Source organism: Mastigoproctus giganteus, chromosome 11 (assembly GCF_048544385.1).
Source record: "Mastigoproctus giganteus isolate SK-2022 chromosome 11, ASM4854438v1, whole genome shotgun sequence".
NCBI lineage: Eukaryota > Metazoa > Arthropoda > Arachnida > Uropygi > Thelyphonidae > Mastigoproctus > Mastigoproctus giganteus.
In genome coordinates, this window is record NC_143585.1 from 5,027,246 (window position 1) to 5,054,756 (window position 27,511).

At 40.7% G+C, this 27,511-nt stretch overlaps 1 protein-coding gene across 1 annotated transcript in view; it reads right to left on the bottom strand.

The window, feature by feature from the left end:
• Spag1 (Spag1 axonemal dynein assembly factor) overlaps positions 1-27,511 on the bottom strand; it is a 213,942-nt gene that overhangs the window by 41,341 nt on the left and 145,090 nt on the right. Inside the window, exon 9 of the mRNA XM_090385194.1 lies at positions 23,319-23,425. Coding sequence (XP_090241320.1) covers positions 23,319-23,425 — 107 coding nt within the window. The remainder of the gene's footprint in view (positions 1-23,318; positions 23,426-27,511) is intronic.

The window sequence follows — 27,511 nt, forward strand, 5'->3', positions numbered from 1 at the left end:
ATGGGGGATTTTAATTTCCCAGATATTGACTGGAATTTGTGGGTTGGTCACTCACACACTAGCAGGGCTTTTGTGGATTTATTGGATGATTGTTTTCTACACCAGCATGTTCGGGAGGCAACTAGAGGGAGTAATACTCTTGATCTGATTATCAGTAGTGATTCTTCATGCATTAGGAATCTGCAGATAAAGGAACCACTGGGTGGCAGTGATCACAGTGTGCTGAAGTGGGATTTACTCAAGGAGGTAACTACCATCAGGGGTAAAGGGAAGGGTTTTTGCTTTCGTAAAGGCGACTATGATGGTCTGAGACAGTATTTAAATTCTATACAGTGGGACCAACTGATGATGTTACCAACAGCAAATTCAAAATGGGAATCATTCAAGGAACTAATCTTGGAAGCTACCAGGCTTTACATACCAACCAAGAAATATTGTTCAAGGTTCAGGCCTAAATGGTTGTCAGATGAACTAATGAGACATATGGAAGAGAAGAAAAATGCATGGGATGCATACAGATTGATGGGTGACATGGAGGCCTATGATGGATATAAGTTGGTCTGTAACCAAGTCACAAAGGAGATTAGGCAGGCAAAGGCAGATTATGAGAAATCCTTGGCAAAGGACGCAAAGAAAAACAGAAAAGAGTTCTTTGCCTATTTAAACTCAAGACGGAAAGGGATGAATCAGATTGGTCCACTGGATGTTGATGGTTCAACAGTTGAGGATCCTGCTCAGGTGGCTAACAATCTAAACGAGTATTTTGCATCTACATTCACACATGAGGAGTTATTCAGGAAGGGGAATGTCGTAGGTGAAGTAAACATTGGCAGTCAGCTAGATTATTTTCTAATAACTGAGTGGAAAGTGGAGGAGAAATTGCTGAGGATAAACATAAAAAAGGCACCAGGGGTGGATGGGATCTATCCAGTTATATTAAAGGAGGCAGCAAAGGAAGTAAGCAAACCCCTAGCCATAATTATGAGAGCTTCTTTGGGCTCAGGGGAGGTACCCATGGACTGGAGATGTGCAAATGTAACCCCAATTCACAAAGGAGGATCAAAGGCTGATACAAGTAATTACAGACCTGTTAGTTTAACTTCGGTTCCAGGAAAATTAATGGAGGCACTGGTTAAAGAATTAATGGAGAAAGTTAAAGAAGCACTGCAGGATCATCTGGACAAGAATTCAGTTATAGCTCAGACACAGCATGGTTTTGTTAAGGGCAGGTCTTGTCTGACCAATTTGATTGGATACTATGATGTAGTCACAAAAGAACTGGATGCAGGGAATAACTTTGATATTATATATTTGGATCTTAGAAAGGCTTTTGATACTGTTGCGCATGGAAGACTGCTGCACAAATTGGAGAAGTGTGGCATTGGAGGCAAATTGCTGCTATGGATAAAGGGATGGTTGAGTGGCAGAAGACAGAGAGTGGTAATCAATGGACACTGTTCAACGTGGACTAATGTTATTAGTGAAGTTCCTCAGGGTTCAGTGTTGGGTCCGTGTTTTCTGTATTTATAAATGATACTGATGATGGTGTATCAGGCTTAATGTCCAAGTTTGCAGATGATACCAAGGTTGGCAGGGTTGTTAAGGACACTACTGATACTATGCTGCTGCAACAGGATCTGGAAAGTTTGAGCAGATGGGCTGAGAGGTGGCAAATGAAGTTTAACATTGGCAAATGTAAAGTACTACATATGGGAAACAGTAACCCCAGATCAACGTATCAACTCTGTGGTACTACGCTGGCAGTGGTAGAGAATGAAAAGGACCTAGGGGTAATTGTGCAGGCAGATATGAAGTTCTCTGAGCAGTGCAGACGAGCTGCAAGAGTAGCTCATGGTGTCTTGTCAATGATATACAGGAATTTTTCTAGCAGGGATAAGGATGTGATTATTCCCTTGTATAAGGCATTGGTCAGGCCACACCTTGAGTACTGTATACAGGTCTGGAGGCCTCATTTCAACAAGGATGTAGATCTGCTCGAACGAGTACAGAGAAGGGCAACAAGATTAGTGAATGGAACAAAGGGTTGCTCTTATGAAGAAAGGCTTAAGTTTTGCAAATTACAGAGCCTGGAAACTAGGCATCGGCGAGGTGATCTGATAGAGGTGTATAAGGCTTTGAATGGCTTGAGCATGCTCAATGCCGATGGGATTCTTCCTCTTGCTCAGAATAATCACCTGAGAGGGCATAAATTCAAATTGAGGAAGGACGGATGTCGGATAGATGTGCGGAAATTTGCCTTTAGCCAGCGGGCAGTTGGTTTGTGGAATAGACTCCCATCGCTTGTTGTTGAAGTTGATAGCCTAAATAAATTTAAGGCTCAGCTGGACAGGTATTTCGAACGAACGGAGGGGTGAAATGGGAGTAGTGTTTTTTTTTTTTTTTTTTTTTGGCTGATGCTGAATAAGCTTGCTTTCTTGCATCATATGCCTCTACTAATGCTAATGCTAATGCTAATGTTTTGATGGCAAGAATTAGGACTCCTTATCTGTATGGACAAACATTTCATTGTTGAAGTTTACTGGCAGCTCTTAGAAGACCAAGTGCACTGTCATGTTACATTTTTTCAAGGATAGAAAGAAGATCTTCCAAGACGATAATGCTCTGAATCATTAGGCCCGCATTGTACACAATAGTCATTGTGTACAATGCGTCATTGTACACACAGTAGGAACACAGTGAAGATATTTATTGGCCTCCAAATTCACCTGACCTCAATCCAATTGAACACCTGTGGGATGTTTTGGAATAGGAAACGAGGTATGGACATGCCACTGTCACTGTGAAAAGTCTTGCAGGCTGATCCTAACAGATGTCTTTAGACCTCTAGCGGAATCAATGCTTAAGTGAACAGCAGCTGTTATCCATGTAAACAGTTGCCCAACACTGTATTAGGTAGGTGTTCATAATTCAATGAACTGAATATACAGGGTGTCTCAAAAATATTGGTACAAATGTTTAGGGGAGGTAGGTAACATCTAAAGGAATGTGAATCGCATAGGAAACCATAACCGGAAACGTCACCGTAAGTTTGTAGATGGTGCTGTTCATCAGTTCCCGAGGGGGAAAATTTCTAGTTTACTTATTCAAGCAGTAGTTGCCGCACGAAGAGCATGCTTCGATATACGAACTGTGAGCTGGCAGACATGCACCTAGTGTATGGATTAGCAGAGGGCAATGGACGAGCTGTTCAATGAATTTATGGAGAACGCTTCCCAGACAGACATGTATTGGACCACCATTTGTTTGCATGTGTGTATCAAAATTTGTGCGATTATGGGTCATTTAGAGGTAACAGGAGTAGTGCGGGCAGACCACGTTCGACACGAACTCCCGCCATGGAAGAAAGTGTGTTGAATGCCGTCCAGAATAATCCTACTAACAGCACCCGTGCTGTTGCCTCTGCCTTAGAAGTGTCTCGTTGCAGTGTACAGCATGTCTGGCACGATGATTCCTTACACCCCTTTCATCTCCAAAGGGTTCAGTTACTGCTCCCCCAAGATCATCCTGCACGTGTGGCTTTTGCGCGGTGGTTTCTCCAAGAAAGTGTTCAAGACTTGAACAATCAGCACAATGCTCATGTGTGGGCACACGGTGTGCGCCCACATGTCGCACAACATCGCTTCGCAATAAATGTGTGGGCAGGTATGGTTGGTGACTGCTTAGTCAGCCCATACCTGTTTCCATCCCGCATGAACTCTGCTAAATATCAGATCTTTCTTGAACAAGTTCTACCAGGGTTACTTGACGATGTTCTAGCAAATGTGAGACGCAACATTTTGTTTCAATATGACGGGGTGCCTGCCCATTATGGAAACTGTGTTCATGACCATTTGAACAAGCGTTTTGGGCATTGAGGGATTTGCCGTGGTGGACCCGTTGCCTGCTCCCCCCATGCTCACCTGATTTATCGAGCCTTGATTTCTTTCTGTGGGGGTACTCAAATCTATCGTGTATGAATTGCCTGTGGAGACGGAAATGGATCTCGTCTGTGCTGCTGCTACTGTCAAAGAAACTCCAGGTGTGTCCACCAATCCAAGCTGCGTCGGTGTCACGCATGCATCGCGTGCACCGACACAGCATGGTGTCACGCATGCATCGCGTGCACCGACACAGCATGGTGTCACGCATGCATCGCGTCTCATGGTGTAACCTTCGAGCATCTGTTGTAACATCATGAAATGTTACAACATTTCATGCCACTAACAACATCAAGCCGCTAAGTGGATTTTTCTTATTTATTGATTTGAAATTATTGTTTTTATAAAACTTTTGATTTAAATTTAGTAGTACACCTAATTCTGTTTTTGCACGAACTTTTTTTACACGAATTTGATTTAACACGAATTCAAAATAAATATTTCATTCTCTTTTTACGCGAGTCATTTTGATTTAACACGATTTCTATGAATTTTTTTTTGCCTAAATTCTAAGAAATTTTTTTTTATTTGTGGCATATTAGTATCATTTCTATATTACGCACCAATAGATTGGATAACAGCTAGTGTATGCGTTTTGAAACGCGTGCTTTTGCTTACCAATGTGTACGGCTAGGTATCTATGAATCATCAACGTTTTTATTGAATTTGGTGCACATCTACGGTATTCGTGCATTGTATCTTCGGCAGACATGTAGTAGTAAGCTCTATTTCAAAGTGAAAGAATCTTTAGTGAAATTTGTGCACATATAAATTTATTAATTTTGCCGATAGTCAATAAATTGTAAGTTTACAAAATTTTCATACCTGTTTTTTATTAATTATAACTGAGATATTTTTCGGTAGCCCTTATATAATGTCGAATAATTCGCCTATTACCAAAATGAAAAGGAAAGCCATTTCTTTGGAACTTAAAATTCAAATTTTAGATCGTCTTGCAACTGGACAAGGGGCTACGTCTGTAGGAAAGCATTTTGGTGTACATGAAGTTACCATAAGAACTATTAAGAAAAATGAAGCTGCAATTAGGAAGTCGGTATGTTCTGGAACAAAAGTAAGTGTTAATTCATCATCATATACAAGAGATATTGTCAAGGAAAAAATGGAAAAGGCCCTGGTAATATGGATAGAAGATCAGTCACAAAAAAAGAGTACCAGTAGATGGAAATGCCATCAAGCAAACAGCACTAAGAATTTACAGACAGATTAAAGAAAAGGAGCCAAGCACTTCATCTCAGTTAAACAGAAAGTATGGTTTTTGGTTTGGTTTTTTTTTTTTTTTAGGAGCATTAGCAACTAAGGCCATATTGCTCCGGGATATGCGGTGGTCATTCTCTGACCTTTCCGCATCCTCCATATTTGGTGGTGACGGGCTTGAACCCCGGTCTAATCAAGAAGCGTGTGCTACGCACTGCTGCTCCTTCCCACCTGGCTACGGAGACGCCCCTCAGAAAGTATGAATTTTCTGCGAGTACAGGTTGGATGACAGGGTTTCTTAAAAGGAATGCTCTTCATAATATAAAAATTAAAGGTGAAACTGCATCTGCAGATGAATCGGCTGCTAAAGTATTCCCGCAGGAACTTGCAAAAATTATTGAAGATGAAGGATACACTCCTGATCAAGTGTGGAATGCAGATGAAACTGGTTTCTTCTGGAAACGAATGCCGAACAGAACGTATGTAGCCAAATCGCAGAAAACTGCTGGTGGTTTTAAGGTAGCTAAGGATCGTGTGACCTTATTATTTTCCTCCAACGCTTCAGGAGATCGTATGTTGAAACCACTGCTGGTAAATCGAGCCCTAAACCCACGTTCAATGAAAGGCGTAGATATCAATAAACTGCCTGTTCACTGGATGGCAAACAAGAAGGCCTGGGTGACCACTACTATTTTTACAGAATGGTTCAACAAATGTTTCGTCCCAGAAGTCAGACGTTATATTTGAAAGGTCTCGAATTTAAAGTTCTTCTGATTCTTGACAATGCACCCGGCCATCCTTGTCTTGGAACACCCAAACGTACAAATTTTATTTCTGCAACCTAATACTACATCTTTGATACAACCGCTAGACCAAGGTATAACTGCGACAATTAAAACATACTACGTAAAACGAACATTCCAACACGTTTTGGACAAACTGAATGATGAAACACTAACAGTCATTGATGTGTGGAAGAAATTCTCAATTATGGATTGTATCAATCAAGTTGGATTAGCGTTAACTAAATTAAAAACAGCAACTTTAAATGCGTGTTGAAAAGCGGTTTGGCCACAATGTATAAAAAGCAAAGATCCCATCAACTCTAATACGACCGAATTTCCCAACATCATTACAATGGCACACAAAATTGGTGGAGAAGGATTCGATGATCTATCGTTTGAAGATATTGATGAATTGTTAACCGACAAAGCCCTAAAAGGAGACGAAATATTAGAGGTTGTCCTTGGGACTCCTTATCCCACAGAACGTAGTGATAATGAAGAAAATGATCCTGTTCTAAATGCAGATTTAATAAAAGAAGGTCTGGAACTGGCCAGAAAATTAGGTAATCATTTTGTCAAACATGACCCTAATGAGGAACGCGCTGGGAAGTTTCAACGTGAACTGAAGTTGTTGACAGCCTCTTACAGAGAATTATATAACGGCCTAACCAAAACATGAACACAACGATTAATAACTGAATTCGTTCGTAAAACCGGTGAAACATCAGCACCAGAGGAGACTCGTGCTGATTTTGCTGAAGAGATCACAGAAAGAATTTCATTAATAGAGGAAGAAGACGATGTCCACAACATTTCTAGTGATGGCAGTGATATTCCAGTCGTACGCAAACGTATGCGCCATTTATTATCAGAAAGTGAAAATTAATAAAATCTTGTTATGTGTAAAACAGATTTTTTTTGTTCATGAAGAATTTTTTTTCATTTCATATGCATACAAATTTATTTTAGTACATTTTAATTACATATTATTACATGTGTATTTTGTTGAAATAAAATAATAAGCTTAAAACGACTATTTTATGTGTTTTTTTTTAATTATTTTTACTGATTTTTTTAGATTCGGAACCAATCTTCTTTTCTTCCATAAATACAATGTCTTTTTTTACACGAATTTTTTTTACACGTATTTTTCAGGAACGTATCTATCGTGTAAAAACAGAATTAGGTGTATAACATTATTTTGTGATTTGTTGATTAATTTGGTGTATTTATTCTATACTCGGCCTTGTAAAAGTATCGGTAAGGGTTTCCACGTGTTCGTAACTACCGTTAGTAATTTTCCCGCCATTGTGATACCGTACTAGACAGCGTTAGTTGAACTTCGTTAGCAGTTAAATTGTACGTTTAAATAAATACATATAACGACTTAGATTACAAACGTAGTATAATTAATAACATAATTAATTAATAAATTAATAGAATCATGACTCAGACAAGAGCAGCAAAGCAAAAGGCTCAAGCTAATGGAAGTGCTGTGGCTCAGAGCAGAACTGAGGGGGGCAGTTGTCCTCTGACTCACAGCCTTATAAAATGCACTGTTTGCTTGATGTTTGCAGAGCAATCGGGTACGGGACATGATACTGCCAAGGGGGATGTCTTTGTGTGTGCGCGATGCAAGGAGTGTTTCGATATCAGGCAACAACTCGGCGTTCTTATGGGCCTATATGAGAGCTTGAAGGACAGGGTGGATGCCCTCGAAGAAACTAAATTGAGGGGCCCATCAAGCTCTCAGCTGCCCACATCAACGCCAGAGCTTGCACTTGGGCATCGTGTGACACAGAGACAACCCCCAAGGCAGAATGCGCTGGTCCCGAAGGAACTAGTAGTTGTTGGTGACTCTATTGTCAGGGAAACGGGGAACATGCTTTGTAAAAAAGATAGGTACAACAGGACCAGGGTATGTCTGCCAGGGGCAAAGGTTTATGACGTTGTAGAGCGAATATCATCTTTTAAGGGCACAAAAGGTGATATAGTTGTACACGTTGGCACTAATAATATTAAGAGTAGGAGACCGGCAGAATTACTTAACAAGTACAGGTCACTGTTGAACAAAAGCCGAGAATTAGGGTTGAATTTGAAAGTGTCTGCAATTCTGCCCAGACACGATAGGAGGGAGTATATGATGAGAGCCTTGTCGATCAATTCGGCCCTGGAAAGATTGTGCAAGGCTCAAGGGGTAGAATTTTTTTCAGCCTGGACTGTACTTGTTAACAGGAGAGATTGCTTCTACAGGGATGGGATACACTTAAATAGAAAGGGTGCAAGAATATTTGCTGATGCTATCGAGGCAGTGTTAGGTGGGTCGGAAAACTGCTAGCTTGGGGGGAGACAAAGACCAATAGATTGACAGTAGCCACTGGCAGAGGTGAAAGAGATTCTTGCACTGCTTCTATTAGAATGAGCAGAAGCCTGAAAAACAAGATGCATGGTATTTCAGAGACTGCTGGGAGCCATTGCGGCACAAGTAAACACATGGGTTGTATTAGGGAAGCTAAGAATAGAAACAGGTGCAGGTATACTTGCGTGTACACCAATGCTAGGAGTTTATTAAATAAATTTGATGAATTTGAGGTATTGCTCAAAACATCGAAGGCAGATATTGTTGGGATATCAGAGACGTGGTGTCACACAGATATAAGGGATGCGGAACTGCAATTTGGGGAGTACAACGTCTACAGAAAGGATAGACAGGATAGGAAGGGGGGAGGTGTTATGCTATTAGTTAAGAAACACATAAAAACCAAGGAAGTGAAGCCAGTCGACATCGCTGGACAGTGCAGTGTGGAGTCAGTTTGGTGTGACATAAACATTGGGAGATCAAAATTGAGAGTAGGAGTGTGCTATAGGCCTAATGACTCTGATGAGTATAATAAGGAACTGTACAGGGAAATAGAGTGGGCCAGTAAATCAGAGTGTCTTATAATGGGAGATTTTAATTTCCCAGATATTGACTGGATTTTGGGGGCTGGTTACTCACACACTAGCAGGGCTTTTGTGGATTTATTGGATGATTGTTTTCTACATCAGCATGTTCGGGAGGCAACTAGAGGGAGTAATACTCTTGATTTGATTATCAGCAGTGATTCTTCATGCATTAAGAATCTGCAGATAAATGAACCACTAGGTGGCAGTGATCACAGTGTGCTGAAGTGGGATTTACTCAAAGAGGTAACTACCATTAGGTGTAAAGGGAAGGGTTATTGCTTCCGTAAAGGCGACTACGATGGACTGAGACAGTATTTAAATTCTATACAGTGGGACCAACTGATGATGTTACCAACAGCAAATTCAAAATGGGAAGCATTCAAAGAACTTATCTTGGAAGCTACTAGGCTTTACATACCAACTAAGAAATATTGTTCAAGGTTTAGGCCAAAATGGATGTCAGATGAACTAATGAGGCATATGGCAGAGAAGAAAAATGCATGGGATACATACAAATTAACACATGACACAGAAGCCTATGATAGATACAAGTTGATATGCAACCAAGTTACAAAGGAGGTTAGGCAGGCGAAGGCAGATTACGAGAAATCCTTGGCAAGGGATGCAAAGAAAAACAGCAAAGAGTTCTTTACTTATGTAAACTCTAGAAGGAAGGGGATGAATCAGATTGGTCCACTTGATAATGATGGGTCAAGTGTTGATGATCCTGCTCAGGTAGCTAACAAACTAAATGAATATTTTGCATCGACATACCCATAGACTGGAAATGTGCAAATGTGACCCCAATTCACAAAGGAGGATCAAAGGCTGACACAAGTAATTATAGACCTGTGAGCTTAACTTCTGTTCCAGGAAAATTAATGGAGGCACTGGTTAAAGAAGCACTGCAGGATCATTTAGACAAGACTTCAGTTATAGCTCAGACACAGCATGGTTTTGTTAAAGGGAAGTCTTGCCTGACCAACTTGATTAGATACTATGATGCAGTCACAAAAGAACTGGATGCAGGGAATAACTTTGATATTATATACTTGGATCTTAGAAAGGCTTTTGATACTGTTGCACATGGAAGACTGCTACACAAATTGGAGCAGTGTGACATTGGAGGCAAATTGCTGCTATGGATAAAGGGGTGGTTGAGGGGGAGAAGACAGAGAGTGGTAATCAATGGACACTGCTCATCGTGGACTGATGTTATTAGTGGAGTCCCTCAGGGCTCAGTGTTGGGTCCATTATTGTTTTCTGTATTTATAAATGATATTGATGATGGTATATCGGGCTTAATGTCCAAGTTTGCAGACGATACAAAGGTTGGCAGGGTTGTCAAGGACACTACTGACACTATGCTGCTGCAACAGGATCTGGAAAGGTTGAGCAGATGGGCTGAGAGGTGGCAAATGAAGTTTAACATTGACAAATGTAAAGTACTACACATGGGAAACAGCAACCCCAGAGCAACGATCAACTCTGTGGTACAACACTGACAGTGGTAGAGAATGAAAGGGACTTGGGGGTGGTTGTGCAGGCAGATATGAAGTTCTCTGAGCAGTGCAGACGGGCTGCAAGAGTAGCTCATGGAGTATTGTCACTGATATACAGGAATTTTTCCAGCAGGGATAAGGAGGTGATTATTCCATTGTATAAGGCGATGGTCAGGCCACACCTAGAGTACTGTATACAGGTCTGGAGGCCTCATTTCAAGAAGGATGTAGAGCTGCTGGAACGAGTACAGAGAAGGGCAACAAGATTAGTGAATGGAACAAAGGGGTGCTCTTACGAAGAAAGGCTTAAGTTTTGCAAATTACAGTGTCTGGAGACTAGGCACCAGCGAGGTGATCTGATAGAGGTGTATAAAGCCTTGAATGGTTTAAGCATGCTCAATGCTGATGGGATTCTTCCTCTAGCTCAGAAAAATCACCTGAGAGGGCATAAATTCAAATTGAGGAAAGACAGATGTAGGATAGACGTGAGGAAATTTGCCTTTAGCCAGCGGGTAGTTGGTTGGTGGAACAGACTTCCATCCCTTGTGGTGGAGGTTGATAGCCTAAATAAGTTTAAGGCTCAGCTGGACAGGTATTTTGAATGAACAGAGGGGTGAAGTGGAAGTGGTTTTTTTTTTTTTTTTTTGGCTGATGCTGCATAAGCTTGCTTTCTTGCATCAAATGCCTCTACTAATGCTAATGCTAATGCTAAATGCATCCATCTCATACTCCATTATTAACCTTATGTCAAATAAATGTTTGCCACTAATTACTGTCTTGTGTCATTTCTGCTTCTCATGCCTCTGCTACTACTTTTCCCTGATGTTTCCGGTTATGGGTTCCTATGCAATTCGCATTCCTTTAGATGTTACCTACCTCCCCTAAACGATTGTACCAATATTTTTGAGACACCCTGTATACTGTATTTAGCATATATATATAATAAATAAATGTTGCTGTCATATGCTGACAGATGCATTTACATATTCTATCGTTAATTTAATACAGGTAATAGCACCCTTCTTCCAATCACTTCTGAACTGAGTTGAGGTTTCTTTATAGCTTTTAAAAGAAAATAATGATTTGGGGATTTTTTTCCCCTGTTATTGACACATTCTTGGACACATTGTTCCTTGAAAATTACGTGTTTCTTTGTAAATTATAATTCTGAATAACTAAGAATTATAGTTTCATTATAGTTTCTACAACTTTTTGCATAGGGGAAGTCTTGTCTGTCCAAGTTGACTTGATACTATGATGTGGTCACAAAGGACCTGGATGTAAAAAATAATTTTAATATCGTATACTTGGATTTCAGGAAGGCTTTTGATACTGCTGCACATGGAAGACTGCTATACAAATTGAAGAGGTATGGCATTAAGGGTAAGTTGCTACAATGGATAAAGGGATGGTTGAGTGGGAGACGGCAGAGAGTGGAAATAAATGGACACTGCTCTACTTGGACTAATGTTATTAGTGGAGTCCCCCAGGGTTTGGTGCTTGGCCTATTGTTGTTTTGTATATTTATCAATGATATCGATGAAGGTGTATCAAGCTTAATGTCCAAGTTTGCATATGATACGGAAGTTGGCAGGGTTGTTAATGACACTAATGACAGTACGCTGCTGTGACAGGATCTAGAAAAATTGAGCAGATGGGCTGAAAGGTGGCAAATGAAGTTTAACATTGACAAATGTAAAGTTCTACATATGGGAAGCAGTCACCGCAGAGTAATATATCAGCTCTGTGGTACTAAAGTGACAGTGGTAGAGAATGAAAAGTACCTGGGGCTAATTGTGCAAGGAGATATGAAGTTTTCTGAGCAGTGCAGATGGTTTGCAAGAGTAGCTCATAGTGTCTTGTCAATGATATATAGGATTTTTTCTAACACGGATAAGGAGGTGATTATCCCCTTGTATAAGCCAATGGCCAGGCCCTACCCTGAGTACTGTATACAGGTCTGGATGCCTCATTTTAAGAAGGATGTAGAGCTGTTGGAACGAGTACAGAGGAGGGCAACAAAATTAGTGAATGGAACAAGGGTTGCTCTTAGGAAAAAAGGCTTAATTTTGCAAATCACAGTGTCTAGAGACAAGGCAACTGCAAGGTAATTCCGCCAGAAGAATTACTTATCAATTAATCAAAAATATTATTAATCTTATTAAATTTCATTATTAATTAAATTGTATTTAAATGGAAATCATGACCAGACTAGAGCTGTGAAGCAAAGATCACAGACTAGCGAGAGTACTGTGACTTGGGGGAGAAACGAAGGGGGTGATTCGCCAATACATCACAGTCTCAAAAAATTGTGCGAAATGTGAAATGTTTGCTGACTTTTCTAAAACTGGACATGATCTAGCCAAGGAAGATGCCTTTGTATGTATTCTAGGTGTCTAGAGTGTCAAGAAATTAGGCATCAACTCAGTGCTCTGATAGGCATCTATAAGAGCTTGAGGTGTAGGGTACATGCCCTCGAGGAAATTAATATGGGGGGCCCGTCAAGCTCTCAGCTCAACAGCAGAGCTCACTCCTGTGCATCAGGCAACATAGAGGCAATCTCCAAGGCAGAATGCACTGGTCCCCCAGGAACTAGTTATTGTTGGTGACTCTATTGTCGGGGAGACGGGAATATACTATGCAAGAAGGATAGGTGGAACAGGAACAGGGTATGTCTACCAGGGGCAAGAGATGATGATGCTCAGGTGGCAAACAAACTAAATGAGCATTTTGCATCTACATTCACCCATGAGGAGTTATTCAGTGAGGGGAATGCCAGAGGTGAGTTAAACTCTGGCAGTGAGCTGGATGATTTTGTAATAACTGAGAGGAAAGTGGAGGAGAAATTTTTGAAGATAAACATAAAAAAGGCATCTGGGGTGGATGGGATCTATCCAGTTATATTAAAGGAGGCAGCAAAGGAAGTAAGCAAACCCTTAGCCATATTCATGAGGGCTTCTTTGGACTCAGAGCAGGTACCTATGAACTGGAAATGTGCAACTGTGATCCCAATTCCAAAAGGAGGATCAAAGGGCAACACAAGTAATTATAGACCTGTTAGTTTAACTTCTGTTCCAGGAAAATTAATGGAGGCACTGGTTAAAAAAGCACTGCACAATCATCTAGACAAGACTTCAGTTATAGCTTGGACACAGCATGGTTTTGTTAAGGGAAAGTCTTTCCTGACCAATTTGATTGGATACTATGATGTGGTCACAAAGGAACTGGATGCAGGGAATAACTTTGATATCATATATTTGGATCTTAAAAAGGCTTTGGATACTGTTGCACATGTAAGATTGCTGCACAAATTGGAGCAGTGTGGCACTGGAGGCAAATTGCTGCTATCGATAAAGGGATGGTTGAGTGGGAGAAGACAAGGAGTGGTATTTAATGGACACTGCTCATTGTGAACTAATGGTATTAGTGGACTCCCTCAGGGTTCAGTGTTGGGTCCATTGTTTTCTGTATTTATAAGTAATATTGATGATGGTATATCAAGCTTAATTAGCATTAGCATTAGTAGAGGCATATGATGCAAGAAAGCAAGCTTATGGAGAATCTGCCAAAAAAAAAAAAAAAATTCCACTTCACCCCTACGTTAGTTCAAAATACCTGTCCAGCTGAGCCTTAAATTTATTTAGGCTATCAACTTCCACAACAAGGTATGGAAGTCTGTTCCACTAACCAACTACCCGCTGGCTAAAGGCAAATTTCCGCAGACCTATCCTACATCTGTCTTTCCTCAATTAGAATTTATGCCCTCTCACGTTTTTATTCTGAGCAAGAGGAAGAATCCCATCAGCACATTGAGCAAGCTCAAACCATTCAAGTCTTTATACACCTCTATCAGATCACCTCACCGGTGCCTAGTTTACAGACACTGTAATTTGCAAAACTTAAGCCTTTCTTCGTAAGCACAACCCTTTGTTCTATTCACTAATCTTGTTGCCCTTCTCTGTCCTCGTTCCAGCAGCTCTACATCCTTCTTGAAATGAGGCCTCCAGACCAGTATACAGTACTCAAGCTGTGGCCTGACCATTGCCTTATACAAGGTAATAATCACCTCCTTATCCCTGCTAGAAAAATTCCTGTATATCACTGACAAGGCACCGTGAGCTACTCTTGCCGCCCGTCTGCACTGCTCAGAGAACTTCATATCTGCCTGCACAATTACCCCCAGGCTATTTTCATTCCCTACAACTGTCAGTGTAGTACCACAGAGTGAATACGTTGGTCTGGGTTTGCTGTTCCCCATATGTAGTACTTTACATTTGTCAATGTTAAACTTCATTTGCCGCTTCTCAGCCCATCTGCTCAACCTTTCCAGATTCTGTTGAAGCAGCATAGTGTCAGTAGTGTCCTTAACAACCCTGCCAACCTTTGTATCATCTGCAAACTTGGACATTAAGCTTGATACACCATCATCAATATTATTTATAAATACAGAAAACAATAATAATTGGTCCACTAATAACTAGTCCAGGATGAGCAGTTTCCATTGATTACCACTCTCTGTCTTCTCCCCCTTAACCTCCCTTTTATCCATAGCAGCAATTTGCCTCCAATGGCACACTGCTCCAATTTGTGCAGCAGTCATACATGTGCAACAGTATCAAAACCCTTTCTAAGATCCAAGTATATAATATCAAAGTTATTCCCTGCATCCAGTTCTTTTGTGACTGCATCATAGTATCCAATAAAATTGGTCAGGCAAGACTTCCCCTTAACAAAACCATGTTGTGTCCGAGCTAAAACTGAAGTCTTGTCTAGATGATCCTGCAGTGCTTCTTTAACCAGTGCCTCCGTTAATATTCCTGGAACAGAAGTTAAACTCACAGGTCTATAATTACTTGTGTCAGCCTTTGATCATCCTTTGTGAATTGGGGTCACATTTGCACATCTCCAGTCTATGGGTACCTCCCCTGTGTCCAAGGAAGCTCTTATAATTATGGCAAAGGATTTGCTTACTTACTTTGCTGCCTCGTTTAATATAACTGGATAGATCACATCCACCCCAGGTGCCTTTCTTGTGTTGACTTCAACAATTTCTCCTCCACTTTACTCTCAGTTATTACAAGATTATCTAACTTACTGCCAGAATTTAATACACCTCTGGCATTCCCCTTGCTGAATATCTCCTCATGTGTGAATGTCGATGCAAAATAATCATTTAGTTTGTTAGCTACCTGAGCAGGATCATCAACAGTAGAACCATCAATATGAAGTGGACAAATCTGATTCATCCCCTTCCTTCCAGAGTTTACATAAGTAAAGAACTCTTTATTGTTTTTCTTTCCATCCCTTGCCAAAGATTTCTCGTAATCTGACTTTGCCTCCCTAACCTCCTTTGTATTTGGTTACAGTTCAACTTTAGCATTAGCATTAGCATTAGTAGAGGCATATGATGCAAGAAAGCAAGCTTATTCAGCATCAGCCAAAAAAAAACAAAAAAAAAAAAAAAAAAACACTACTCCCATTTCACCCCTCCGTTCGTTCGAAATACCTGTCCAGCTGAGCCTTAAATTTATTTAGGCTATCAACTTCAACAACAAGCGATGGGAGTCTATTCCACAAACCAACTGCCCGCTGGCTAAAGGCAAATTTCCGCACATCTATCCGACATCCGTCCTTCCTCAATTTGAATTTATGCCCTCTCAGGTGATTATTCTGAGCAAGAGGAAGAATCCCATCGGCATTGAGCATGCTCAAGCAATTCAAAGCCTTATACACCTCTATCAGATCACCTCGCCGATGCCTAGTTTCCAGGCTCTGTAATTTGCAAAACTTAAGCCTTTCTTCGTAAGAGCAACCCTTTGTTCCATTCACTAATCTTGTTGCCCTTCTCTGTACTCGTTCGAGCAGCTCTACATCCTTCTTGAAATGAGGCCTCCAGACCTGTATACAGTACTCAAGGTGTGGCCTGACCAATGCCTTATACAGGGAATAATCACATCCTTATCCCTGCTAGAAAAATTCCTGTATATCATTGACAAGACACCATGAGCTACTCTTGCAGCTCGTCTGCACTGCTCAGAGAACTTCATATCTGCCTGCACAATTACCCCCAGGTCCTTTTCATTCTCTACCACTGCCAGCGTAGTACCACAGAGTTGATACGTTGATCTGGGGTTACTGTTTCCCATATGTAGTACTTTACATTTGTCAATGTTAAACTTCATTTGCCACCTCTCAGCCCATCTGCTCAACCTTTCCAGATCCTGTTGCAGCAGCATAGTATCAGTAGTGTCCTTAACAACCCTGCCAACCTTGGTATCATCTGCAAACTTGGACATTAAGCTTGATACACCATCATCAATATCATTTATAAATACAGAAAACAACAATGGACCCAACACTGAACCCTGAGGAACTCCACTAATAACATTAGTCCACGTTGAGCAGTGTCCATTGATTACCACTCTCTGTCTTCTGCCACTCAACCATCCCTTTATCCATAGCAGCAATTTGCCTACAATGCCACACTTCTCCAATTTGTGCAGCAGTCTTCCATGCGCAACAGTATCAAAAGCCTTTCTAAGATCCAAATATATAATATCAAAGTTATTCCCTGCATCCAGTTCTTTTGTGACTACATCATAGTATCCAATCAAATTGATCAGACAAGACCTGCCCTTAACAAAACCATGCTGTGTCTGAGCTATAACTGAATTCTTGTCCAGATGATCCTGCAGTGCTTCTTTAACCAGTGCCTCCATTAATTTTCCTGGAACCGAAGTTAAACTAACAGGTCTGTAATTACTTGTGTCAGCCTTTGATCCTCCTTTGTGAATTGGGGTTACATTTGCACATCTCCAGTCCATGGGTACCTCCCCTGAGTCCAAAGAAGCTCTCATAATTATGGCTAGGGGTTTGCTTACTTCCTTTGCTGCCTCCTTTAATATAACTGGATAGATCCCATCCACCCCTGGTGCCTTTTTTATGTTTATCCTCAGCAATTTCTTCCTCCACTTTCCCCTCAGTTATTAGAAAATAATCTAGCTCACTGCCAATGTTTACTTCACCTACGACATTCCCTTCCTGAATAACTCCTCATGTGTGAATGTAGATGCAAAATACTCGTTTAGATTGTTAGCCACCTGAGCAGGATCCTCAACTGTTGAACCATCAACATCCAGTGGACCAATCTGATTCATCCCTTTCCGTCTTGAGTTTAAATAGGTAAAGAACTCTTTTCTGTTTTTCTTTGCGTCCTTTGCCAAGGATTTCTCATAATCTGCCTTTGCCTGCCTAATCTTAATCTGCTTTGTGACTTGGTTACAGACCAACTTATATCTATCATAGGCTTCCATGTCACCCATTAATTTGTATGTATCCCATGCATTTTTCTTCTCTTCCATATGTCTCATTAGTTCATCTGACAACCATTAAGCCTGAACCTTGAACAATATTTCTTGGTTGGTATGTAAAGCCTGGTAGCTTCCAAGATTAGTTCCTTGAATGATTCCCATTTTGAATTTGCTGTTGGTAACATCATCAGTTGGTCCCACTGTATAGAATTTAAATACTGTCTCAGACCATCATAGTCGCCTTTATGAAAGCAAAAACCCTTCCCTTTGCCTCTGATGGTAGTTACCTCCTTGAGTAAATCCCACTTCAGCAGACTGTGATCACTGCCACCTAGTGGTTCCTTTATCTGCAGATTCTTAATACATGAAGAATCACTACTGATAATCAGATCTAGAGTATTACTCCCTCTAGTTGCCTCCCGAATATGTTGATGTAGAAAACAATCATCCAATAAATCCACAAAAGCCCTGCTAGTGTGTGGGTGACCAACCCACAAATTCCAGTCAATATCTGGGAAATTAAAATCCCCCATTATAAGACTCTCTGATTTACTGGCCCATTCTATTTCCCTGTACAGTATCTTATTATACTCATCAGAGTCATTAGGCCTATAACACACTCCTACTCTCAATTTTGATTTACCCATGCTTATGTCACACCAAACTGACTCGACACTGCCCTGTCCATCAATGTCGACTGGCTTCACTTCCTTGGATTTTATGTGTTTTTTAACTAATAGCATAACCCCTCCTCCCCTCCTGTCCTGTCTATCCTTTCTATACACATTGTACTCCCCAAATTCCAGTTCTGCATTCCCTATATCTGTGTGACACCACGTCTCTGATATCCCAACAATATCTGCCTTTGATGTTTTGAGCAATACCTCAAATTCATCAAATTTATTTACTAAACTCCTAGCATTGGTGTACACGCAAGTATACCTGCACTTGTTTCTATTCTTAGCTACCCTAACACAACCCATGTGTTTACTTGTATCACAATGACTTCCAGCAGTCTCTGAAATATCCTGCATCTTGTTTTTCAGGCCTCTGCTCATTCAATAGAAGCAGTGCAAGAATCTCTTTCACCTCTGCCGGTGGCTACTGCTAATCCATTAGTCTTTGTCTCCCCCCAAGCTAGCAGTTTTCCGACCCACCTAACACTGCCTCGATAGCATCAGCAAATATTCTTGCACCCTTTCTATTTAAGTGTATCCCATCCCTGTAGAAGCAATCTCTCCTGTTAACAAGTACATTCCAGGCTGAAAAAATTCTACCCCTTGAGCCTTGCACAATCTTTCAGGCCGAATTGATCGACAAGGCTCTCATCATATACTCCCTCCTATCGTGTCTGGGCAGAATTGCAGACACTTTCAAATTTAACCCTACTTCACGGCTTTTTTTCAACAGTGACCGGTACTTGTTAAGTAATTCCGCTGGTCTCCTACTCTTAATGTCATTAGTGCCAACGTGTACAACTATATCACCTTTTGTGCCCTTAAAAGATGATATCTGCTCTACAACGTCATCAACCCTTGCCCCTGGCAGACATACCCTGGTCCTGTTCCACCTATCCTTTTTACAAAGCATGTTCCCCGTTTCCCTGACAATAGAGTCACGCAACAACTACTAGTTCCTGTGGGACCAGCGCATTCTGCCTTGGGGGCTGCCTCTGTGTTGCAAGATGACCAAGCGCAAGCTCTGGCGTTGATGTGGGCAGCTGAGAGCTTGATGGGCCCCTGAATGTATTTCCTTCGAGGGCATCCACCCTGTCCTTCAAGGTCTCATATAGGCCCATAGCAACGCCGAGTTGTCGCCTAATTTCCTTGCACTCCTTGCATCGTGCACACACAAAGACATCCCCCATGGCAGTATCATGTCCCGTACCCGATTGCTCCGCAAACATCAAGCAAACAGTGCATCTTAAAAGGCTGTGATTCAGAGGGCAACTGCCCCCCTCAGTTCTCCCGAGTCACAGCACTCCCATTAGCTTGTGCCTTTTGCTTGCTGCTCTGGTCAGAGTCATGATTTCGATTTAAATGTCAGTAAATTGCAATTTCAGAACAAAATTAAAACCTTAAACTTGTATCTTAACACAGTTATAACGCTATATTTATTTATCAGTATCGAGTGTTATCTACGAGTTCCCTTTATATAACTTCCGTATCAAGTATGTATTAATTATTTGTTACGTTTGTACTCTAAGTCGTTATATATATATAGTTAAAAGAACAATTTAATTGACAATGAAGTTTAACAAGATTAATAGATCTACTGATTAATTGACAATATTATATTATGCCCTATACTATACAAAGCTAATGCTATCGAATTCCGGATATGCTGTATCGCGTTTCAGTAACGAGTGTTATCTACGAAGTCCCTTTATATAACTTCCGTATCAAGTTATGTATTAATTATTTATTTTTACTAATTATTTATGTTCCGTAACCTAAGTGGTTATATGTATAGTTAAAAGTACAATTTAATTGCCAATGAAGTTCGACAAGATTAATAGATTTACTGATTAATTTTCACGTAACAATGGCGGCAGTTTATGAACGGTAATTTATAAGGCTTCTGTGTCACGTGTTAATTTATATGTATCCCCTGCATTTTTCTTCTCTGTCATATGTCTCATTAGTTCATCTGACATCCATTTAGGCCTAAACCTTGAACAATATTTCTTAGTTGGAATGTAAAGCCCAGTAGCTTCCAAGATATGTTTTTTGAATGCTTCCCATTTTGAATTTGCTGTTGGTAACATCATCAGTGGTCCCACAGGACCAACCCACTGTATACAATTTAAATACTGTCTCAGACAATTGTAGTCGCCTTAACAAAGCAATAACCCTTCCCTTTGCCCCTACTGGTAGTTACTTCTTTGAGTAAATCCCTCTTCAGCACACTGTGATCACTGCCACCTAGTGGTTCCTTTATCTGTAAATTCTTAATGCATGAAGAATCAATACTGATAATCAAATCAAGAGTATTACTCCCTCTAGTTGACTCCCGACATGCTGATGTAGAAAACAATCATCCAATAAATCCAAAAAAGCCTTGCTAGTATGTGAGTGGCCAACCCACAATTAAAATCCACCATTATAAGACTCTCTGATTTACTGGTCCACTCTGTTTCTCTGTACAGTTTCTAATTATACTCATCAGAGTCATTAGGCCTATAGCACACTCCTACTCTCAATTTTGATCTCACAATGCTTATATCACCCAAACTGACTCGACACTGCACTGTCCAGTGATGTCGACTGGCTTCACTTCCTTGGATTTTATGTGTTTCTTAACTAATAGCATAACCCCTCGTCCCCTGCTATCCTTTCTGTAGACGTACTCGCCAAATTCCAGTTCTGCATTGCTTATATCTGTGTGACACCACATCTCTGATATCCCAACAATATCTGCCTTTGATACTTTGAGCAATACCTCATATTCATCAAATTTATTTACTAAACCCCTAACATTGGTGTACATGCAAGTATACATGCACCTGTTCCTATTCTTAGCTACCCTAACACAACCCATGTGTTTACTTGTATCGCAATGATTCCCAGCAGTCTCTGAAATATCCTCCATCTTGTTTTCCGGGCTTCTGCTCATTCCATTAGAAGCAGTGCAAGAATCACTTTCTCCTCTGCCAGTGGGTACTGTTAATCTATTTCTCCTTGTATCCCCCAAGCTAGCAGTTTTCCGACCCACCTAACACTGCCTCGATAGCATCAGCAAATATTCTTGCACCCTTTCTATTTAAGTGTATCCCATCCCTGTAGAAGCAGTCTCTCCTGTTAACAATCCAAGTTAGTTGGATTGTTAACAGGAGATAATCTCTCCTGTTAACAATCTCCTGTTAATGTCCAAGTTTGCAGAAGATACGAAAGTTGGTAGGGTTGTTAAGGACACTAATGACATTACACTGCTGCAACAGGATCTAGAAAATTTGAGAAGATGGGTTGAGAGTTGGCAAACGAAGTTTGACTTTGACATATGAAAATACTACATATCGGAAGCAGCAACCCCAGAGTGACTTATCAACTGTGTGGTACTACACTGACAGTGGTAGAGAACGAAAAGGACCTGGGGTTAATTGTGCAGACAGATATGAAGTTTTTTGAGCTGTGCAGACGGTCTGCAAGAACAGCTCATAGTGTCTTGTCAATGATATAGAGGAATTTTTCTAGCAGGGATAAGGAGGTGATTATCCCCTTATATATGGCAATGATCAGGCCACACCTTGAGTACTGTATACAGGTGTGGAGGCCTCATTTTAAGAAGGATGTAGAGCTGTTGGAACGAGTACAGAGAAGGGCAACAAGATTAGTGAATGGAACAAGGGTTGCTCTTAACGAAGAAAGGCTTAAAGTTTGCAAATTTGCAAATATCCGCCTTTGATGCTTTGAGCAATACCTCAAATTCATCAAATTTATTTAGTAAACTCCTAGCATTGGTGTACACACAAGTATACATGCATCTGTTCCTATTCTTAGCTACCCTAACACAACCCATGTGTTTACTTGTACCTCAATGATCCCAACAGTCTCTGAAACATCCTGCATCTTGTTTTCCAGGCTTCTGCTCATTCCAATAGAAGCAGTGCAAGAATCACTTTCACCTCTGCCAGTGGCTATTGTTAATTTATTAGTCCTTGTATCCCCCCCCCAAGCTAGCAGTTTTCCGACCCACCTAACACTGCCTCGATAGCATCAGCAAATATTCTTGCACCCTTTCTATTTAAGTGTATCCCATCCCTGTAGAAGCAGTCTCTCCTGTTAACAGGTACAGATCAGGCAGAAAAAATTCTATCCCTTGAGCTTTGCACAATCTTTGCAAGGCCAAATTGATCGACAAGGCTCTCATCATATACTCCCTCCTATCATGCTTGGGTAGAATTGCAGACACTTTCAAATTCCACCCTAATTCACGGCTTTTTTTCAATAGTGACCTGTACTTGTTAAGTAATTCTGCCGGTCTCCTACTCTTAATATCATTAGTGCCAACGTGTACAACTATATCACCTTTTGTGCCCTTAAAAGATGATATCCGCTCTACAACATCATCAACCTTTGCCCCTGGCAGACATACCCTGGTCCTGTTCCACCTATCCTTTTTACAAAGCATGTTCCCCGTTTCCCTGAGAATACAGTCACCAACAACTTCTAGTACCTGTGGGACCAGCGCATTCTGCCTTGGGAGTTGCTGCTGTGTTGCGTGATGACTAATTGCAAGCTCTGGCGTTGATGTGGGCAACTGAGAGCTTGATGGGCTCACCAATTTAGATCCTCTGAGGGCATCCACTCTGTCCTTCAAACTCTCATATAGGCCCATAACAACGCTGAGTTGTCAACTGATTTTGTTACACTCCTTGCATCGCGCAGACACAAAGACATCCCCCATGGCAATATCATGTCCCGTACCCGATTGCTCCACAAACATCATGCAAGCAGTGCATTTTAAAAGGCTGTGATTCAGAGGGCAACTGCCCCCCTAAGTTCTCCTCTGATCCACAGCACTCCGATTAGCTTGAGCCTTTTGCTTTACTTATGAGAGCCTAAGATAATTACATAAATGATAGGTATCAGTCAAGGTAAGCTAAATATTTATAGATTTTACCTGAGCTGTTTTATTTTCAGGATCTAAGCAAAGTGTCTCTTCAAAGGCAACTTTTGCATCCTCAAACTTTTCCAGGTATTTACATGCAGTTCCTCTTCTTAATAGAGCTGAAATAGCAGTAACAGTTTCAAAATCTATTAGATTAGGGTTGTAATTCTAAAATATTCAAGAAACTCAATTACAAACTTCCATGTAGTGATGTGGAAGTGAATATTTTGAATAAATTAAAGCAAGAATTAGACCCATTATTAGAGGGGGGTGGACAGATAAGGAGGAGTAGTTTTTTTATTTTTTTTGCCAACGTTTTATAAAATCTTGCATTCTTGTATTATTTTCTTCTACCAATACTAATACCAAATCTTGCATTCTTGTATTATTTTCTTCTACCAATACTAATACCACATTAATCAAATAGCTGATACACGAAGGATAAAACAGAGATAACAGCTTTATAATTCACAATTTTTGGGAAAATTGCTATTCATTCAACAGGGGCTCACATCTTGTGAGTATGGGCTTGGCACACGCTGGGTACTGAGCTGGATATCACCATTCTTCTCTTTCTTGGTGATTCCCTTTTACTTTTCTCTCTCTCTCTGGGTAACTCAGGGAATTTTTTTTTTTTTTTTTTTGGCTGGTGCAGCATACAACAGGCTTCCTTGCACTATGTAGCTAATAATAATAATAATAACTTTTTAATTGCAAATAATGTAATATTGGCAATTAAATAGTATTCTCCCTCTCTCATTCTGATGATAGCATTCCCCATTCTCTTTAATTGTTTTTATCTCTCTCTAAATTTTATTTCTTGTTTACTACCATTTTATTTCTTTAAACAGCCAGCATCTTTCAACATTTTTTATATTATTATTATTATTATTATTATTAGTAGTAGTAGTAGTATTAGTAGTGGCATATGATGCAAGAAAGCAAACTTTAGCATTAGTAGAGGCATATGATGCAAGAAAGCAAGCTTATGCAGCATCAGCCAAAAAAAACAAAAAAAAAAAAACCCATTTCCACTTCACCCCTCTGTTCGTTCAAAATACCTGTCCAGCTGAGCCTTAAACTTATTTAGGCTATCAACCTCCACGACAAGGGATGGAAGTCTTTTCCACCAACCAACCACCCGCTGGCTAAAGGCAAATTTCCGCACGTCTATCCTACATCTTTTCTCAATTTGAATTTATGCCCTCTCAGGTGATTATTCTGAGCAAGAGGAAGAATCCCACCTGCATTGAGCATGCTCAAACCATTCAAGGCTTTATACACCTCTATCAGATCACCTCGCTGGTGCCTAGTCACCAGACATTGTAATTTGCAAAACTTAAGCCTTTCTTCGTAAGAGCACCCCTTTGTTCTATTCACTAATCTTGTTGCCCTTCTCTGTACTCGTTCCAGCAGCTCTACGTCCTTCTTGAAATGAGGCCTCCAGACCTGTATACAGTATTCTAGGTGTGGCCTGACCATTGCATTATACAAGGGAATAATCACCTCCTTATCCCTGCTGGAAAAATTCCTGTATATCATTGACATTACTCCATGAGCTACTCTTGCAGCCCGTCTGCACTGCTCAGAGAACTTCATATCTTCAGTGGTAGAGAATGAAAGGGACTTGGGGGTGATTGTGCAGGCAGATATGAAGTTCTCTGAGCAGTGCAGACGGGCTGCAAGAGTAGCTCATGGAGTATTGTCAATGATATACAGGAATTTTTCCAGCAGGGATAAGGAGGTGATTATTCCATTGTATAAGGCAATGGTCAGGCCACACCTAGAGTACTGTATACAGGTCTGGAGGCCTCATTTCAAGAAGGATGTAGAGCTGCTGGAACTACAGAGAAGGGCAATAAGATTAGTGAATGGAACAAAGAGGTGCTCTTACGAAGAAAGGCTTAAGTTTTGCAAATTACAGTGTCTGGAGACTAGGCACCAGCGAGGTGATCTGATAGAGGTGTATAAAGCCTTGAATGGTTTAAGCATGCTCAATGCTGATGGGATTCTTCCTCTAGCTCAGAAAAATCACCTGAGAGGGCATAAATTCAAATTGAGGAAAGACAGATGTAGGATAGACGTGCGGAAATTTGCCTTTAGCCAGCGGGTGGTTGGTTGGTGGAACAGACTGCCATCCCTTGTGGTGGAGGTTGATAGCCTAAATAAGTTTAAGGCTCAGCTGGACAGGTATTTTGAACGAACAGAGGGGTGAAGTGGAAGTGGGTTTTTTTTTTTTTTTTTTTTTTGGCTGATGCTGCATAAGCTTGCTTTCTTGCATCAAATGCCTCTACTAATGCTAATGCTAATGCTAATATCTGGCTGCACAACCACCCCCAAGTCCCTTTCATTCTCTACCACTGTCAGTGTAGTACCACAGAGTTGATACGTTGCTCTGGGGTTGCTGTTTCCCATGTGTAGTACTTTACATTTGTCAATGTTAAACTTCATTTGCCACCTCTCAGGCCATCTGCTCAACCTTTCCAGATCCTGTTGCAGAAGCATAGTGTCAGTAGTGCCCTTGACAACCCTGACAACCTTTGTATCTTCTGCAAACTTGGACATTAAGCTTAATATACCATCATCAATATCATTTATAAATACAGAAAACAATAATGGACCCAACACTGAGCCCTGAGGGACTCCGCTAATAACGTTAGTCCACGACGAGCAGTGTCCATTGATTACCACGCTCTGTCTTCTCCCCCTCAACCACCCCTTTATCCATAGTAGCAATTTGCCTCCAATGTCACACTGCTCCAATTTGTGTAGCAGTCTTCCATGTGCAACAGTATCAAAAGCCTTTCTAAGATCCAAGTATATAATATCAAAGCTATTCCCTGCATCCAGTTCTTTTGTGACTGCATCATAGTATCCAATCAAATTGGTCAGGCAAGACTTCCCCTTAACAAAACCATGCTGTGTCCGAGCTATAACTGAAGTCTTGTCTAAATGATCCTGCATTGCTTCTTTAACCAGTGCCTCCATTAATTTTCCTGGAACAGAAGTTAAGCTCACAGGTCTATAATTACTTGTGTCAGCCTTTGATCCTCCTTTGTGAATTGGGGTCATATTTGCACATTTCCAGTCTATGGGTACCTCCCCTGAGTCCAAGGAAGCTGTCATAATTATGGCTAAGGGTTTGCTTACTTCCTTTGCTGCCTCCTTTAATATAACTGGATAGATCCCATCCACCCCGGGGGCCTTTCTTGAGTTTATCTTCAACAATTTCTCCTCCACTTTACTCCCAGTTATTTCAAGATTCTGTAGCTTACTGCTAGAGTTGAATACACCTCTGGCATTCCCCTCGCTGAATAACTCTTCATGTGTGAATGTCGATGCAAAATATTCATTTAGTTTGTTAGCTACCTGAGCAGGATCATCAACAGTTGACCCATCATTATCAAGTGGACCAATCTGATTCATCCCCTTCCTTCTAGAGTTTACATAAGTAAAGAACTCTTTGCTGTTTTTCTTTGCATCCCTTGCCAAGGATTTCTCGTAATCTGCCTTCGCCTGCCTAACCTCCTTTGTAACTTGGTTGCATATCAACTTGTATCTACCATAGACTTCTGTGTCATGTGTTAATTTGTAAGTATCCCATGCATTTTTCTTCTCTGCCATATGCCTCATTAGTTCATCTGACATCCATTTTCGCCTAAACCTTGAACAATATTTCTTAGTTGGTATGTAAAGCCTAGTAGCTTCCAAGATAAGTTCTTTGAATGCTTCCCATTTTAAATTTGCTGTTGGTAACATCATCAGTTGGTCCCACTGTATAGAATTTAAATACTGTCTCAGTCCATCGTAGTCGCCTTTACGGAAGCAATAACCCTTCCCTTTACCCCTAATGGTAGTTACCTCTTTGAGTAAATCCCACTTCTGCACACTGTGATCACTGCCACCTAGTGGTTCATTTATCTGCAGATTCTTAATGCATGAAGAATCACTGCTGATAATCAAATCAAGAGTATTACTCCCTCTAGTTGCCTCCAGAACATGCTGATGTAGAAAACAATCATCCAATAAATCCACAAAAGCCCTGCTAGTGTGTGAGTGACCATCCCCCAAATTCCAGTCAATATCTGGGAAATTAAAATCTCCCATTATTAGACTCTCTGATTTACTGGCCCACTCTATTTCCCTGTACAGTTTCTTATTATACTTATGAGAGTCATTAGGCCTATAGCACACTCCTACTCTCA